Source organism: Mus caroli, unplaced genomic scaffold (genome assembly GCF_978045245.1).
Source record: "Mus caroli unplaced genomic scaffold, Mus_caroli_1 scaffold_8, whole genome shotgun sequence".
Classification (NCBI taxonomy): domain Eukaryota; kingdom Metazoa; phylum Chordata; class Mammalia; order Rodentia; family Muridae; genus Mus; species Mus caroli.
Genome location: NW_028227263.1, coordinates 46,387,504 through 46,404,068, shown reverse-complemented (window position 1 = coordinate 46,404,068; position 16,565 = coordinate 46,387,504). Strand labels below are relative to the sequence as shown.

At 51.3% G+C, this 16,565-nt stretch overlaps 1 protein-coding gene across 2 annotated transcripts in view; it reads left to right on the top strand.

The window, feature by feature from the left end:
* Window positions 1–4,432, top strand: part of Chrdl2 (chordin like 2) — a 29,137-nt gene extending 24,705 nt beyond the window's left edge. For both annotated transcript variants that reach the window (XM_021168290.2, XM_021168289.2), the window contains exons 10-11: window positions 3,426–3,518; window positions 4,353–4,432. In XM_021168290.2, the coding sequence (XP_021023949.1) occupies window positions 3,426–3,518; window positions 4,353–4,432 (173 nt within the window). The remainder of the gene's footprint in view (window positions 1–3,425; window positions 3,519–4,352) is intronic.
* Window positions 4,433–16,565: the final 12,133 nt, after the last annotated feature.

Genomic DNA, 16,565 nt, shown 5'->3' with positions numbered 1-16,565 from the left:
TGTAAGTGAGGGGAGCTGGAAGGCCTTGGAGAAGCCACCGAGGCTTCTCAGGCAGAACAGCAGCAGCCCTGTGCTCTGTGATGGGTACACAGAAGGTACCATGTGCGAAGTGCTCCATTTAATCCTCACAAGAGACTTCGTTGTGTGTACTTGGGCCCCATTTCTTTTCTTTTTTTAGATAAAACTAAGTCTGAGAGGCTTAGTAGCTAGAGAGCTCGCCTTGCACACAGGAGGCCCCAGGTTCAAACCCCAGCACAGGATAAACCAGACACAGTGGCACACACCTGTAACCCCAGAAGTGAAGCCATACTTTTATGGTCATTTTCAGATGCATGGAGAATTTGAGAGCAACTTGGGCTACATAGACCTTGTCAGAGGAAGGAAGTGTAGGCTCCATCTAGGACATGACATGACTTGCTTGCAGGCTTAGGGAGGCGTCTGGGAAAGACCAAGAAGGGCCAGGATGACATACAGAGAATGAAGAGACTTATTTTCCATCTCATCATATCACTAGACTCAGCATAAAAGAAACAAGGGGGACCTTCACCTCCACCATGCCAGTCCCTCCTGGCGTGGTGCTCCCCAGTTGCTGCCCCCCCTGAGTCACCTAAATGTTCAGTGACTTCCTCCCTGCCCCAGACCAACACTCCCTGGGCTCATCATCAGAGCTGCCACGTGCAGTTTCCTCCCTCAGAGGGGTGACCACTAAACCTGCTCTAGCAAGGCCACTCCATCTGGGGCCAGCCCAGAGCACCAGCAACATCGGAGCATAACGAGCTCGGGGTTGAGAGCCTGTGAGAGTCTGGAGTTGCCCTTGTCTCCTGATGGCCCCTGGCCCCTGCCCTAGTCCTGTGCAGGTGCCTCCCTCTCAGCCCAGAACAGCTTGGTCCAGAGAAGTTTGGCTTTGCTGTGAGCTGGACTGGCCTATTGCCTGGAACTCACTCACCAGTGCCAAGCTCTGCCTAGGGGGTCACAGGGTCCAGCTGTGCTCAGACTTGACACAGCCATTCAAAAGGGCAAGGAACACATTCAAGACCCCCAGGCCAAAAAGCATCCTTTCTCATAATGCATTATAGACCCCAAGGTGTGTGTGTGTGTGTGTGTGTGTGTGTGTGTGTGTGTGTGTGTGAGTGTATGACTTCCTCCCAACTGCCACCTCTTCTCCCATGTACAGGGAGCATGCAGTGCCAGGCCTGTGCAGGAGGGCCTGTCCCCATCTCATAGAAGTTATTTCTTGCCACTCTGATGTGGCTCCTGGGCCTTTGGAACTACATGCTGGTTCTTGGAATCTAAGCTGGGGCTCCAAGGACAGTGCTGGCTATTTCCTGATCCCTGAAACTCAGTCCCAGCATCCGTGTTTTCTGTTCCCTTCATGGGCCTCACCCTGATCTCTGGATACAGGTCTGGTTTTTTGAGTTCCCCAAGGCAGTGCTGGCTTAGCTGAGACCCTGCTGGCTACATCTGATCTCTCTGGCCAGATGCTGCAGTGCCACCCCACAGAGCATGTGCTTAGACTAGGCCTCAGTGCCATGGTTGTCAAGGGTAGCTTCTCACAAAGTGAAAATATCAGAGGATTCAACTAATCCCTCATTCCTCCCGGGGCCTCGCTAGACTAGACTAGACTAGACTAGACTAGACTAGACTAGACTAGACTAGACTAAATATGTATCTACTCATCTACCTACCCACCCAGCCAGCCAGCCAACCCTAAACTTATCTATCCATCCACCCTTATATCCATTTTTCTACCCATCCACCTATCTACCTATCAATTTATCAACACACCCATCTATCCATCTACCCCACACCCACTACTCATCCATTCACCCATCCATCCACCCCACACCCATTTGTTCATATAACCATCCATCCACCCATTAATACATACACATATACATACATTATTCATAAATACATTCATTCATATACATACATACATACATACATACATACACACATACATGCATGCAAGTATGTATCCACCCTCCTATCCTTCTATCCAGGGAATCATTTATCATACATGCTTCATGCTCTGAACTCAAAGACTTAAGATCTCCAGAATTCCAAGTCTGGGAGAGAATTTGGCAATGTCATGGTGACAGCGCCATAGGAATGGGTGTGTCTGGTCTAGGAAGACTGCTTGGTTGGTAAAGTGCTTTCCTCAAAGCCTGAGAACCTGAGTTCAGCCCCCGAGGCCCTGTGAAAAGCCTGGGAACTGTGGCATACGCTTGTAATCACAGCCCTAGAGAAGAGCAGCCAGACTAGCCTGCCTCATGAGCTCCAGGCCAGCGAAAGACCCTGTCACAAAGGAAAGGGGCAACCTTAGTGAGGATGGTACCCAAGGTTGTCTGTCTGTCCTGTCTTCCATAGTCACACACACATATGTGAACACACATACACACACACACATTTAAAAGAGGAAGGGTAAAATGATAAACAGAACCTAGTGTGATCAGTCCTGCGGAGAGGAGGCTGTGGTCGCCTTCAAGCTGGGTCAGGAAGCCATCCTACTGAGGCTGAGTGGGCGAGTCACTCACTTGCTGACCACAGAAAGCAAGAGCAGAAGGACTGGCATTTGCAAAATCTTGGTTTCCTCCTGGGACCTCAAGTTTTAAGTAGGGATGGGCCACGTTCAAGACACAAAAGCTCCTGTTCTATGATGTCTGAATAAACACGGCTCTGGATTTTTATCATGTGTTGTAGGCTAGAGAAAAGCTTAAATGGTCTACATGGGTCAGCCTCCTCTTCTTTATTTTCCCTTTTATCTCTCCCCCTCCTTTCTTCCCTCCCTTTTCCCTCCCCCTTCCTTCCTTCACTCCCTTTCACTCCCTCCTTCCTTTTCTCCCTGTTTCCTTCCTTCCCTCCCTTCTCCCCCTTTCCTTCCTCCTTTCCTCCTCCCTTCCCTCTTCCCCTCCTTCCTTCCCTCCATCCTCCCCTCCCTCTTCCCCTCCTTTCCTTCCTCTTTTCCCTCCTCCCCTCCCTCCTCCCCTCCTTTCCTCCTCCTGTCTCTCCTTCCTTCTCTCTCTCCTTCCCTCCCTCCCTCCCTCCCCCTTCCCTCCCTCCCTTCTCCCCTCCATCCTTCTTTCCCTACACATGGGCAGATATGAGGATGTTGCTGGTGACAGGGGCAGCAGCAGAGGAGGGGGCTAAAGGAGCAGGTTTTACTTACTGTAGAGGTGACAGGTGGTCAGAGAAGCCAGAACATTTCAATGGTCACCATTAGGATTATGGTTTAAGAAGGACCAGGGCTCTGGTGTACTGATTGAAGAGGGGTGATGGAGTTAGAGAACTGACTGGAACCCTGCAGATTTATCCCACATTAACTTTGTGTCTCCTCAGATTGGGGGCAGGAAGAGGGGGTAGCTGGGCAAGTTGTGAGTGTCACTCCATCCTACCTCCATAGCTCATGCTGTGTCTTCCTGCAGGAATCTACCACTTGGTTCAGATCAAGAGAGTCAGGAAGCAAGATTTCCAGAAAGAGGCTCAGAACTTCCGGCTGCTCACCGGCACCCATGAAGGTGGGACCTTGGGTTAGGTTCCTAAGAGGGCCAGGCCAGGGAGAAGAGCAGAGACAAAGCAGGACCTCTTGGGGAGTTCCCAGACTGTTGGTGTCAGGGGGAGAGGAGGGGGCCTGTCAGCTGCAGACGTCAGTTCCCAGCACAGGAATCCAGTGGGTGTCTGGGCCAGAGATTTCTCAATCCCTGAATGAGAGAGAAAAGGTGAGGTTGAGCAGCTGGCTCTGTCTTGGCCCAGAAGGGTCAGGTCTGAGCTCTCAAGCCCAAGTGTGTCTCATGCCTCTAGACCAGGAGTTCTCAACCTGTGGGTCACGACCCCAAAGAGGTCAGGTATCAGATACTTACATTACAATTCATAACTAGCAAAACTACAGTTATGAAGTAGCAACAAAATAATTCTATAGTTGGGGGTTACCAGAACATGAAGAACTGTATTAAAGGGTCATAAGCATCAGGAAGGGTGAGAACCACTGCTCTAGACTGCCCGTTCCCAGGGAGACCCTTCCAACCACTTTCCTACACCCTCTCATTTGTTCTTCATTACTCTATGAAGATGGACCTGGGTGGTTTTGTGGGGATGGCAGGTCAGGTGACAGATTAAACATTACCGACAGAAGGAAGGAAACTCAACCCCTAAATACAGGGTGTCTGATGGTTAAGTCTCATACAACTATAAAATAGGGACCTCAGCTCTCCACGAGTGGGTCCCAAACCCTGGTCCTCACAGTCTCTCCTGACTCAGGCATTAAAAGGCCCAGTCCCCAACACTGTTGCACACATGCTTGTGAAATGAGTGGCTATACAACACCCCCGTCTCTTCTACCTCCCTCCATGCAGGTTACTGGACCGTCTTCCTAGCCCAGACTCCAGAGCTGAAAGTTACAGCCAGCCCAGACAAAGTGACCAAGACATTATAGCAAGGACCTAAAGAGCTGCAGATACGAGTTTTATTGGTTTTGTTATTATATATTAATAAAGAAGTCGCATTACCCTCTCCCAGTCCAGCCTGTTGACTTCAACACCCTGTTTCCAGGGACCCTTCTGGGCAGATGCCTTTGTCCTGGCTTTGTATGGATGGAAGTAGATTCAGAAGGGGTACAGAGGGGCCTGGCTCCTCACAGCTGCTTCTCATTAGAGCCAGGGATAGCTCTTGCAGCCTCCTCCCAAGCCCTTGTCTCCCAGCACCCTTATCCCCTAAGCCCCCAAGTAGGATGTTTTTATGGGTAGCACCCCCACTCTTCCAGTGGCTTCCTTGCACTAAGCCGAAGAAGAGGAACTAACTTAGTTTGCCAAGTAGTAGTGACCACAACCTCAATGCACTTTCCCCGGGGCCTGGGGCCTTCCTACTGCCAGCCCGGCCAGCCCTACTTCAGGGAATCTGAGTTTAAGGAAGAACTGGAGCAGTAATGTGCCTGGAGGCACAGAGAGGGTTAGTGGCTGGCTAGGACTGGAAGCCAGGGCTCTGGCTCTGGGCTAGCACTCCTTCCCCCATTCTTGCTGCCACACGAACAGCCTCACCTCCAAGGGATCCAAGACTGTAGTCAGATTGCCAAGTTGGCTCGTTGTCTGAGAAGGCCTAACCATTACAGTGAAAGACAAATCCACCATTTATCCTGCCCACGTGTGTAAGCGCTTGCAATGTCCAATATGGTTTATGGCCCGTGACTTCACTTACGTCAAACAATGTAGGATTTACCCCGACTCTGGAGAGGTCTCTCTGAGGCTCCACTAAGACCGTCCATCTCAGAGCCTCACTCACAGTGATGAATAGCCAGGCAGGACCTAATTTGGGTACTCTGCCACTCTGGTAACACTTTCCGGATAGCCAGGCTCAGCCATCCACAAGCCCCTGCTCTCCATTCTCTCAATGCAGGGCAGATAAGATGCAGTATAGAGATCGTGGACAGAGGCCTTCTGGCTGGGGCTGTGTAGTAGCCTAGAGAGCCCCCCTGTTGTCTCTACAGCCTTGGTTTCCACTATACTGTCCCTGAAGTCTGGGAATCTAAGCAGCCACCAATGCCACGTTTATTGGGAATCACTGTCCTGAAACCCCCTTTGCCAGCTGCAACCCATAATATACCCAGGGTACACCCAGAGAGGGGTTGGAAACAGGTTCAGTTAGAAAAACATGTCTGTGGCCTCCCTGACATCTAATAGCGCCTACCTGTCCCTTCTCATGGAGAGTCAACATTTTGGCTGGCTTCCTCACCACAGAGCTTCCTCACCACAAAACACACCTCTGGCGTTCTGAGAGGTGCCAGAGGTGCGTTCTGAGAAGTTCAGGAACCCAGAAGCCCAGCCATTCATAGGGTGTGCTCTGACCATCTTCCTGGCTCTACTGAATGTCTCTTCACCCATGTGTTTCTCATGCTCCCCCTGTCCCCCAACCCCCACCCCAGTGCCAGCATGCATCTTCCCATCTAACATAGAGCAGTCCTGGGTTTCAGGACAGGAATGGTCCCTGGTGTGTTCTTCTTGATCTGGCAGGACAAGCTGCCTTCCTGGCTTATTTAACAGGCATAACTGGAGCCTACAATGTGTGCCCGAAGCCTGCTTTTCATCCCAGCTTTGGGGGAGGGCACATTTTGTACATCAAGCCCTCCTGGCTTTAGTCCAGTCCTTTCTGTTTGAGCAAACACTCATTTTGTACAATGCCAAGCTGCCCCATGGTTTCACACACTTTCTCAGCCACTCTGGGGTAAGCATTATACTAAGCCAATAACAGAACAGGGAGCTGACATTGCCCCTCCCAAGTCTGGAGAAAGAGGACATCAATAAGGATAAAGTGATAGCATCGTGACATCCGAATGATGAAGGAGGTGAAGGAGGGACTTCAGGGTCAATGCCCCTGATCCCAACCGAGGACACTTACACAGGCTTGGAGGACAGGGAAGAGACCAAAGGAATAGTGAATTGACCAGGGGTGGGCAGGGGGTAATGATGGGGAAGCAGAAAACCTGGTGGATGAGAAAAGCAATGGTGAGACGCCCCATTCTTCACCAGTGCCAGACGGTGCAGGGCAGTGAGCAGAAGGAGGTGAGGCTGCCCCTCAGTTGAGAGACCCTGGCTTTACCCCAAGACACAATCTGTGACTACCTGCTAGAGAAGAATGGCCTGGCAGAGCTAGGCAGAAGCCAGGGAGAAACTGTTTTAGGGAGGCCATGGGGACTGACTAGGTATAAAGTTGAGGGAGAGGGAGTGTTGTCATCAGATGGCATCTAAAAGACACACCCACTCACCCACACACACACACACCTGGCACACAAGGAGATAGCCATAGTACTCTGGGCATATTATGGGTTACCTGAAGGTTGAGCTAGAGACAGAAGGTGGGAGCTGTTGTCTTATTGATGATGGCCAAAGCCAGGAGGGGAGGGACCACGGCCTGGGAAAGATCGTAGAATGAAGAGAGAAGGGAGACCTGGACAAAGGCTGGGGCATCTTGCTAGGGGGAGCAGAGGGAAGGCCAGACACCACCATGGAGTTGAGTGAGGCCCTCAGTGGGGGAAAGGGCAATCTTGTGGCCGGGGTGACCATTAGTGTCAGTTGAAAGGCAGAAGCTGTGTTGGGGGAACCTGAAGTGGTATCTGGGAAGTGAGGAAACAGACTTTTAATAAATTTGGCAATAAAGAAGAGATGCAGGAGCGTGGCAGGGGATTCCAAGGATCACCTGCAGCCTGGAGGTCCGTGATACCCACTCCACCATTCGTCTATGTTCATATTTGTCTCTCATCTGCTTCCTGGAAGACCCCAGTGAGGTGGAGATTTCTATACATGCACATGGATGAGGAAAGGAGAACCCAGGGAATGAGAAGAAGAGCTGAGAGTGAACGGAGGAATGTGGATTCCAGCCCCCATATACCAAGCTGTGGTCTTGGGGAGGTCACGGCGCTGCCTCCCACCCTGCCCCCACAGACCTGAGCCTAGAGCCCTATTCCATTGGCCCATCCCTGCAGCCTTCTAGCCCAGAGCTGGCTCATTTACTGTGATGCCTCCAGGTTTCTTGGGGCCACTTCCTCTTCTCTTCCTCCTGAGGCTGCCACACCACCTTGGCCTATCCCTCCAGGGATGCTGGGCTCTGAGAAATGGCGGTGTTTCTGAGAATCGAGAGGTGGTCTGTGGTTTGGAGCTGCCTCAGGTGTAAGGGAAGGCCCGGGGTCACACTGGGCACAATGGCACCTCTCTCTAGGACTGGCTTAGAAACCCACTTTTCCTCACCCTAGTCCCTGGAAGGCACCCCTACTTGACTTCTTCCTCCTCAGAGTCTGTATGGAAGAAGAGTGGGAACTGCTATCCCGTGTGGCTAAGGCTGGCAAGGACTGTGCCAGTGTGGGTCTCTATGTACATGGGCTGGTGTAGGTCTCTGTACATATGCCCTTCTGTGCACAGAGAAGCTTTCTAGAATTAACTGGGATCTGGACCTTCTGCTTGGGCTGATGTAATGACCACGTGATATCTGCTTTTACTCGCAGTCTCCCTTTACCCCACTCTGGTGCAAATCACACAACGTGCCTAAGGTCAAAGGGCAATGAGCCCACTCAGAGGCTGTGACTAAAAGGTTCAGGTTGTTACAACCTGCTCACAGTTCCCTGCCACCAGCCTTTCCCTTCCCACCCACTTCACCCTGCTAGAAAGTTCTACCTATCAGCCCAGGCGACCCTTTTCAAAGCATCACTCCACCAGCACTCTCCTCCATTAAAGTTGTCTCTCCAGGACTTCTCACAGCCCTTAGGGAGCACTAAAGCCCTCTGTGTTCTGCGTTCACTAAAGTCCTCTTGATGACTTCTGCTATGTCTTCAACACAAGCCCCTTGCTTGTTACAAGTCTGTGGGGACCAGGGAGTGGAATGTCATGGTTTGAATGAGAATGGCCCCATAGACTCATAGACTTGAGTGCTTGGGTCCCAGTTAGTAGAACTGTTTGGGAAGGATTGGGAGGTGTGGCCGTGTTTGGAGAGATGTGTCACTGAGAGTGGGCTTTGAAGTTTTAAAAGCCTATGTCAAGCCGGATCATCCCTCTCCCCCTCCCTCTCCCTCTCCCACTCCCCCCCCCGCCCCCGGACTCGAAGGAACATATAAGTGCTCAATAAATGTCTGTTGCATCCTTGTTGTTACTCAGCACCAGGGCTGCTACACTCACAATGGCTGCCACATTCACTGTTAGGACCCCACATTCATAGGGCCCAGGCAGCAGTGCAAACAGATTCTGTATTTCTCAAATATTTAAAACTTGATAGTCAAACTAACCAACAACCCCACATGTCTTATCTTCCATCCTTAACAATATATCTTTTGAATGACCCTGAAGACCAACTTCAAATACAAAATTTTCTGGCTTCTATGAATTCCTTGGCAGCACAGGAAAGAACCAAGCCTTGCTCCCTGGCTCTCCCTTCTGCTTTGATTCTTTATCTTCTTTGTTTGGAGAGGGTGATACCCAGACTGGTCTCGAACTCATAATCCTCCTTCCTTTCCCAACTGCTGAGATTACATCATCCATGACTCACCATACCGACAACCCTTTTTCTTCAGGTTCTAGCTCTGCTCACAGGTGGGACTGCCCCAGCCTGCATCCTAGAACAACGTTAGAACATATCCATAGATGTTTGTATTCACATGGGGTCACACAGCCCTCATCACTCCTTTAAACCTGGGAGAAGTCACCTGTACCAACAGAATGAAACTGGGATGGTGACTTCTAACCAAGATGCATGCTTTTGGAGCTCTGAGTCAGTCACATAGTACCAATGACTCCATGGCAGGCTGTCACACTATGAGAAAGCCAAGCCGCTTGGAGAGGTATTTCTAGATTCTCTAGTCGCCAGGTCCAACTGAACATCAATCAGGTTAACTAACAAAAACAATAGCCCAGCTTTGTGACTATCAGGCCCAGGCACAGTGGGCACAGACAATGCATTCATATTGGTTAGTCCCAGCTCTTTGGTGTGTGTGTGTGTGTGTGTGTGTGTGTTTGTGTGTGTGTGTTGGAGTGGGGGGTGTTGGATAGTGATTTGTTATGCAGCAAAAGCAAATGAGACTTGTCCGCATTCCACCCAAGCCCTGCTATCCCCTGCTGTAGCCATTGGTCCCTCTGAGAACAGGGGAGAATCCCACTGTCTGCAGATTCTGTTCTCTGGTTTCTGAGTGTGACCTTTGATGGGGGGCGGTGCCACTCCTTTCCAGGAGCTCCTGACACTTCTGATGCTACAGGGTACAACTGAGAAAATGTCAGTATGGGGCCGAGGATGGGGTTCTTCTGCTGTGGCGGGAGTTAACAGTAGATAACAGCTTAATGACTTACCTCAGCTCTCAGTGGCTGACAGGCTGACCTTCTAGACCAGAGCATGGCCACAGAGATAGACATGGATGGATTTAAGAACATCATCTAAATTGAAGACTCTCTCTCCCTCAACAGGTAAGAAAAGAGATGGCCTCAGGGTTCCTGCCATTGCGGATGTGCTCTAGCCAGTCAGTCCCCCCACGTGTGACACCTCCCATCCCTTGTTGTTATCATAGACACTGGTTCCTACTTCCAGGTGATCTCCCAGGTTAGAAAACCAGAGAATGCACACACACACACACACACACACACACACACACACACTCCCCTGGCACCAATGGCCCTTAGGCAGCGGTCGAGTGTATGTGACCAACATTCCAGGTCCTTCCCACTGGTGTCAGCAGCTGAGGAGTCACCAGCGCCTTCCCCCAGAGCTTCTCTTCAAGACTGAGCCCAGCTCCACTTTGTAGGACTTGGCTTGAATGATCCCCATCCTCCCTCCGCTTCCCAGCCCTCCTCCCCTCTACACGGTCACTGGTTCACCTTAGAAACACCTCCTAATGCTTCACTTTCCCCAGAGGCCTCAGCTCAACCTGATCTAGGGATCCCAGCAAAAGGCTTTCTAGCCTGCAGCCTCTAACAGACCCAGGTCCCGTGTTAATTCTGATTGTAATTTGCTTAAATTAGGAAACACCAAGGGGAAAAAAAGCAAAAAACAAAAAACAAAAACACCAACGGGGATGGCCAGATGGCTGAGTGGGTAAAGGAGCTTGCTGCCAAGGCTGACCTCCTGAGTTTGATCCCTGAGCCACAAATGTGACAGAAGAACTGACTCCTAAACATTGTTTTCTGACCTCTGGGTACACACTGAGGTCACACACTCTCCACTAAATGCAGGTTGAAAGAAAGACCAATGGATCCAGGGTGTTAAGGGAACCCATCTTTGGGGTGTGTCTGTGAGAACGTCTCCAGGGAGGTTTAACTGTTTTGTTTTTGTCTTATTTTTGTCAACTTTACACAAACTCCATTCATCTGGAGAGAACCTTCATTGAGAAAATGCCTTCATCAGATTGGCCTATAGGCAAATCTGTGGGCATTTTCTTGGTTAATGATTTATGTGGGAGGGCCCAGGCCACCCGCTGTAGGTTGTGCCTATACTCAGGGCAGGTAGTTCTGGAATATGAATATGTGTGTGTGTGTGTGTGTATATATATATATATATATATATATATATATATATGAAAAAGCAAGCTGAGGCTGAGTTGGCCATGGGCATTATGCCATTAAGCAGCACATCTCCATGGTCTCTGCCTCAGTTCCTGCCTCTAGGTTCCTGCCCTGCTTGGGTTCCTACCTTGGCTTCCCTCAATAATGGACTGTGATCTATACTTGTAAGCCAACTAAAGTCTCTCCTCTCCAAGTTGCTTTTGGTCATGGTCTTTATCATAGCAATAGAACTCTTAACTAAACACAAGGTCATTCACTGAACCTGGAGCTCACCAATTTGATCAGAATGGCTGGCCAAGAACCCCCCGGGGACAGGACTGTTTCAGCTGGGGTTACAGACGCTGTTATGCAAGTTTTTACGCTGTCTGAGGTAAGACCACCGGTCCTTATCCCCAGTTTAAACAAGCATTCCAGGTAGGCAGACCCAAAGAAGCCTCTAAGAGCACAGGAACTGAATCTGTCAAGATCACTACCTGTGATCCAACCTGACACAGTTTGTTTTCTTCCTATGGTGGCTGCTCTGACCCTTCTCAGAGCTCTTCTAAACTCACTGCCAAGCCTCCAGACTCCCATAACCAGACATAGTAGAGGGACTCCCCAAAGCTCAAATCTGACTTTCTTGCTCGGGGTCCATGGCCTGCCCATGCATCTCCCCCACCTGGTGGTCAGACATTATTTCACTTTTCCCACTGCCTAGCTGCTCTAGCCAGTGTCCAACAGCATCTCCTTATCCTCCCAAGATGCAGCCTCGTCTTCGGGCGCTTATACTAGCTCACCTGTCAGCCCTCTATCTTCCTACCCAGTCACACTTCAGGGCTGGCTGGTTGTAGTGAGTGCTGTGATAACAGGAAAAGTGAGGAGGCTCAGCGCATGGATCACTTGCTCTAGAGGCAAGACTCGAACTCCTCCACTGCCCGCTGCTGCCAGCAGGGTGCTCGGAGCCCGGGACAGGGGGCGGGGGTCGGGGCACGGGCGCAGAAGAACACGGGCTTTGATTCGTGACTCCGGCGTGGACCCAGACGCTAATTAAAATCGCCTGGGCCGCGGGGGCGGCGGGGCGGGCACAAAGCCCGCTTTGACCTGGCGGCACAGGCCAGGCTTGTGGGACGTGTTTGTTTTTGCTCGTAAAGCACAGCGGCCCAGCGGAGCCTGGCGAGGGCCCCTGAGGCCATGGCTGTCCTCCCTGCCTGCTCCCAGCAAGCCCCAGCGGCCAGCAGGAGCTTGTGTGCTCCCAGCCTCAGTTTCCCCCTCCATTGACCGGTAACGATGAAAACATGGCATTGTTAACTTTGAAGATTACAAAGTTTCAGCCCCCGACCTAAAGCTCTTCTCACTCTACTGATGTGGACTTCAGTAGAGAGTGAGCACCTCACCGGAGGTCACAGGGGTCGAAGTGAAAGAGCCAGGGCTGGAATCCAGACTCTCAAAGCCACCGGAAGCTGCCTCTCCAAAGAGGGAGAGCTAGAAAGGGCCAGCTGGCAACAGGAAGGTGGGATTCAGCAAGGAGGCGTTTCCTGCTCACCTCCCATCAAGCTGTCCATCTGTCCATCCAAGTGAGCTCCCCAGGGTGGGTGTTCCTGCAGAGGACTAGACAGAATTCCCTGGAGCCCTCAGGCTCCTTCCAGCCCCATCTTTGGGGCTTCTGGCTGCACACCAGCAGCAACTGCTCTGGTGGAGAGGCACTCGACTGTTAGGTTGGGTGAGGGGGAATATGGGTGCGCCTTCGTGGTGCAGGTTTGTGTGGATGTGTGGAAACCAGGAAAAGATGGGAACTGCCGTGGTTGGAGGGATGCCTTGGCTGCAACGGTCATTCCCTGAAGTAGGGAGCCTGGGGTCTCCTCTTACCCTCAGCCTTCCAGCTTGCCCTGTGGGACTCTAGTACCACTTTGACCTGGCTTTGACGTACTGGTCAGCCCTCAGCTCAGAACGGGCTGTGATTTCCCAGCACCCCCAACCCCACCCCTTCCCTTTGGAATAGCCATCCTAGGGTACGGACAGGCTCAATGTCTGTCCTTCATGGCAGACAAGAAGCCCCAGGGTGGGACTGTAAAGGCTTGCCAGCCCACCCTCCCTACCATGGTCATATTCTCCTTCATAAGCTGGCGCAGAAAGATCCACTCTGCCTTGGGCCAGGGCTTAGCCTACGCTGCCACAGCTCAGTCAAGGCCTGGCAAGGGGCTTTGGGATACGTTGGGAGTCTTCAGAGAATAACAGGAGACTGCTAAGGAGGCTCAGGCTCACTGAGGAAACCAGGGACAAAGTGAATGACAATCCCCATCATTGAGTTGGGCAACAACTGAGATGTCCCGTGCTTGGTCCCTGCCACCTCTCAAACTAAGTCCTCCCCTGGTCCCTCTCACTTGAGCACTGAGCATCTGCGTCCCCTCCCTCCTCCCCACCCCCACTGGCCCAAAGTCTGCAGATGGAAGCCTGGAGAGGGGTCTGATCCCAGCCACCTGTGAGGAGGAGGACAAGAAGAGGAGGAGGGGGAGGAGGCAGCCAGAGGGAGGACTTCTCAAGACTCTCTCCCTCCCTAAGTCCCAAGAGCCAGGGCTTGGACAGAGACACTATTAACACAAAATTTGCAAACACGACTTCTAAAAATAGCTCAGGCTGGCAAGGCCCACCTGGCACAGACTGCACCTTTGCGGCTGCTGGCCTGTTCCCCTCTGCACGCTGGCCACCAGTCTGTCAGCAAACATGTCACTCTACCCTCCCCGACCCATGGTCAAGGGGCCACTGCAGCTCTGGAGGTGGGAACGTGAGACTTGTCCCAAGCTGCTAAGGAGGGGGAGGACTTGTGGGCGTAGGAGGTAGGGATCATCTCATCTGCTGCCTGCAAGGAGTGCTGGAGGTGGGGTGGGGAGTCCAGAAAGGCTCAAAACAGCATTTAAAGGAAAAGGATCCCCAAGACGAAGTTCTCGGCGTGAAGGAGATTTATTTATTTATTTATTTATTTATTGTCCTATAGGGACAGAAGACAGGGATAAGGGACAAAGACAGGAGACAGAGGAAGAGGGAGAAGAGAAAGGGAACAAGGGATAGGGGGAAGGGGTATTTGTCCTGGAGGGGGACAAAGGACTGCCTTTGGATAGAGGGGAGACAGATGTGGCCCATAGAAAAATGGCTGTTTATAAAGGAAAAGATGGGAACTGCCGTGGTTGGAGGGATGTCTTGGCTGCAACGGGGGAACACCTTAGGATGAGGCGTTTAATTTTAGCTGGACCTGTTAATTCAGGAAGCCAAAGGGGGCTTTGACTGCTGCATTTGAACACGTTGATAGCTGGACCTTGACGGTCAGTGTCAGGAGGAGGAAGTATCCAAATGAGGGACTAGACCTTGGTGGTAGCTTTAGGAATGCAATCTAAAGGTTTTTTTAGCAAGGCAGAGGTGATGGGGAGAAGGCCTGCCAGAGCCATGCTCGCCACTTCTGAGCTAGCCAGAGTCCCTTCAGACCTTACAAAGGAACCTGGTCCGATCCAAGTAGAAAACACCCAGAAACAGAGGTCAGAGCTGGGAGGTTGATCCCATTATCATACGGACCTAAGCTGCTGGTGTAACCTGCCAGGTCCCTCAAGCCAGTGGCAGAAGTGCCATAGAACCCAGGTCTGCTGGCCTGATACGGTTTCCAGCAGGCCCCATTGGCTACCCTCTCTGCCGGCGGATGGAATGACCACCATTAATAACAAGTCTCAAAATGCTCCTTCTCCATCATCTACTTTCTGAGCACCTACTGTGTGCCAGACACTGGGCTCATGGAGGTGAACTAGACAGACAGGCTCCCGCTTTTCAGTAAATTCCATTACAGTCTCCTGGCAAGAATGATTCAGAGGAGCGAGCGCAATCCCCTGTGTGCCCTGGGGCTCTTATAGAAGCAGAGCCAGTGTGGGTTTCCTAGTGTGGGGCTTATGCTCCGTTGTCAACTTGTTTGGGTTTAGAATCATTAAAAGAGATAGGTCTCTGAGCATGCCTGTAAGAGCATTCCAGAACGGTGTAGGTGGGAAGACCCACCCTGAATGTGGGTGGCATTGTCCCATGCGCTGGGGTCCTTGACTGACTGGAAAGAAAGAAGTGAGCTGAACCCCAGGCATTTGTCTGTGTCTGCTTCCTGGTACGGTACAGCCACCTCACACACTGCTCACCCCATGAATTCTTTACCTCAAACTGTGAGCTCAATTAGCCCCCTCCCTCCTTAACTGGTCTGTCAGTACGATGTCAAAGAGATAAGAAGAGGAACAAACATATCCAGGTTACAGTGGAGGGCAACAGGGATTTGGGAAGCTAATAACTTGCCCAAGGTCATACAGCAAAGTTGGAACTGGACACACACACACACACACAGCTCTGTAGGTCTCCATCTCCCTTGTTGGAGGAAAGTAGTCACTTGCTTCTGGGAGTCTCCTCTTCAGGACACCCTCTTGGATTATAGCTACAAGATCTCTGGAGTCCTGTGATCAGAATAGTCAGACCCCCCCCACACACACACACACCCTACAATCCTTGCTTTGGGTAGGGATGTGTAAGTAGGCCCTCCGTTCCCCTCTGATAGTTCTTCATTAGATAGCATCAATCCAGCTAGCTCCCAGTAATCCATCAAGCCAGACACGTATGCTCTCCCCTAGTGTGGAGAGAGAAGCTGACTGCAATCTTTTCTGCCTGTTAAATGTTGAGTAGGCCAGAAGATATAAGGACATGTGACCTCCCTCAAGAATCTCCAGCTATGGGGGGGTGGGGGTCATTCTCAACAGCTCTGGGTCATTAGCCACAGACTCAGATAAAGGTCAGGGTGATGACATGGGTACTAGCCACTCCCTTTTCACATCAAGGTGAATTCTCTTCAGGGCATTCATCCCAGGTGGCCTTTTGCATAGCTGCTGACTATTCTCTATGCTCATGGGGCATATCGGTACATACATGCCTCCCATGTGCTGCCCACAACTTCCCAGAACTCTGTAGAGCAATATTTGCCTCAAGTGTACCCCTCTATGACATGCTATGGGCAACCCTGTGCTCTGACAGAATACCCCGAGTTGGGGGGGAACCAGTTGCCCCATTGTTAGCTGACTTCTGGCCCTGGCATCCATCTCTGGAGTCCTTCTGCCTCCCCTGACTGTTCCCCTGTCTCCCTGGTACCTGTGTGGCTTTCTTCTCTTGAACCACTGGACTGAGCTGAAAGGAAGGAGTCCCAACCACTGTGAACTTCAGGCTATCCTAGAGAAGCCATGCACTTACCTCTCCCAAACTCAACTCTCCCACTTAGAAATCAGGGAGACCAATCCCCATTTCTCCATGTCTTCCCACAGAACGTGAAACTGGCAAGGGGGTGGGGGTTGGGAGAGTAAGATGAGATCACAAATTGGACAGTGCACAGAGACTGGGCATCCATTTACAAGTGACTCATTACAGATGAGCTCACCCCTGTGGAAACACCAAATGGCAACTTCTGCCCTCCTTCAGGCTAAGATGCAGTTGTTTGGCCTCTGGACACAGAAAAGCCCCTCTTGAGTATCCAGCCCCATTTGGGGTAGGCAAGAGAGTGAGACC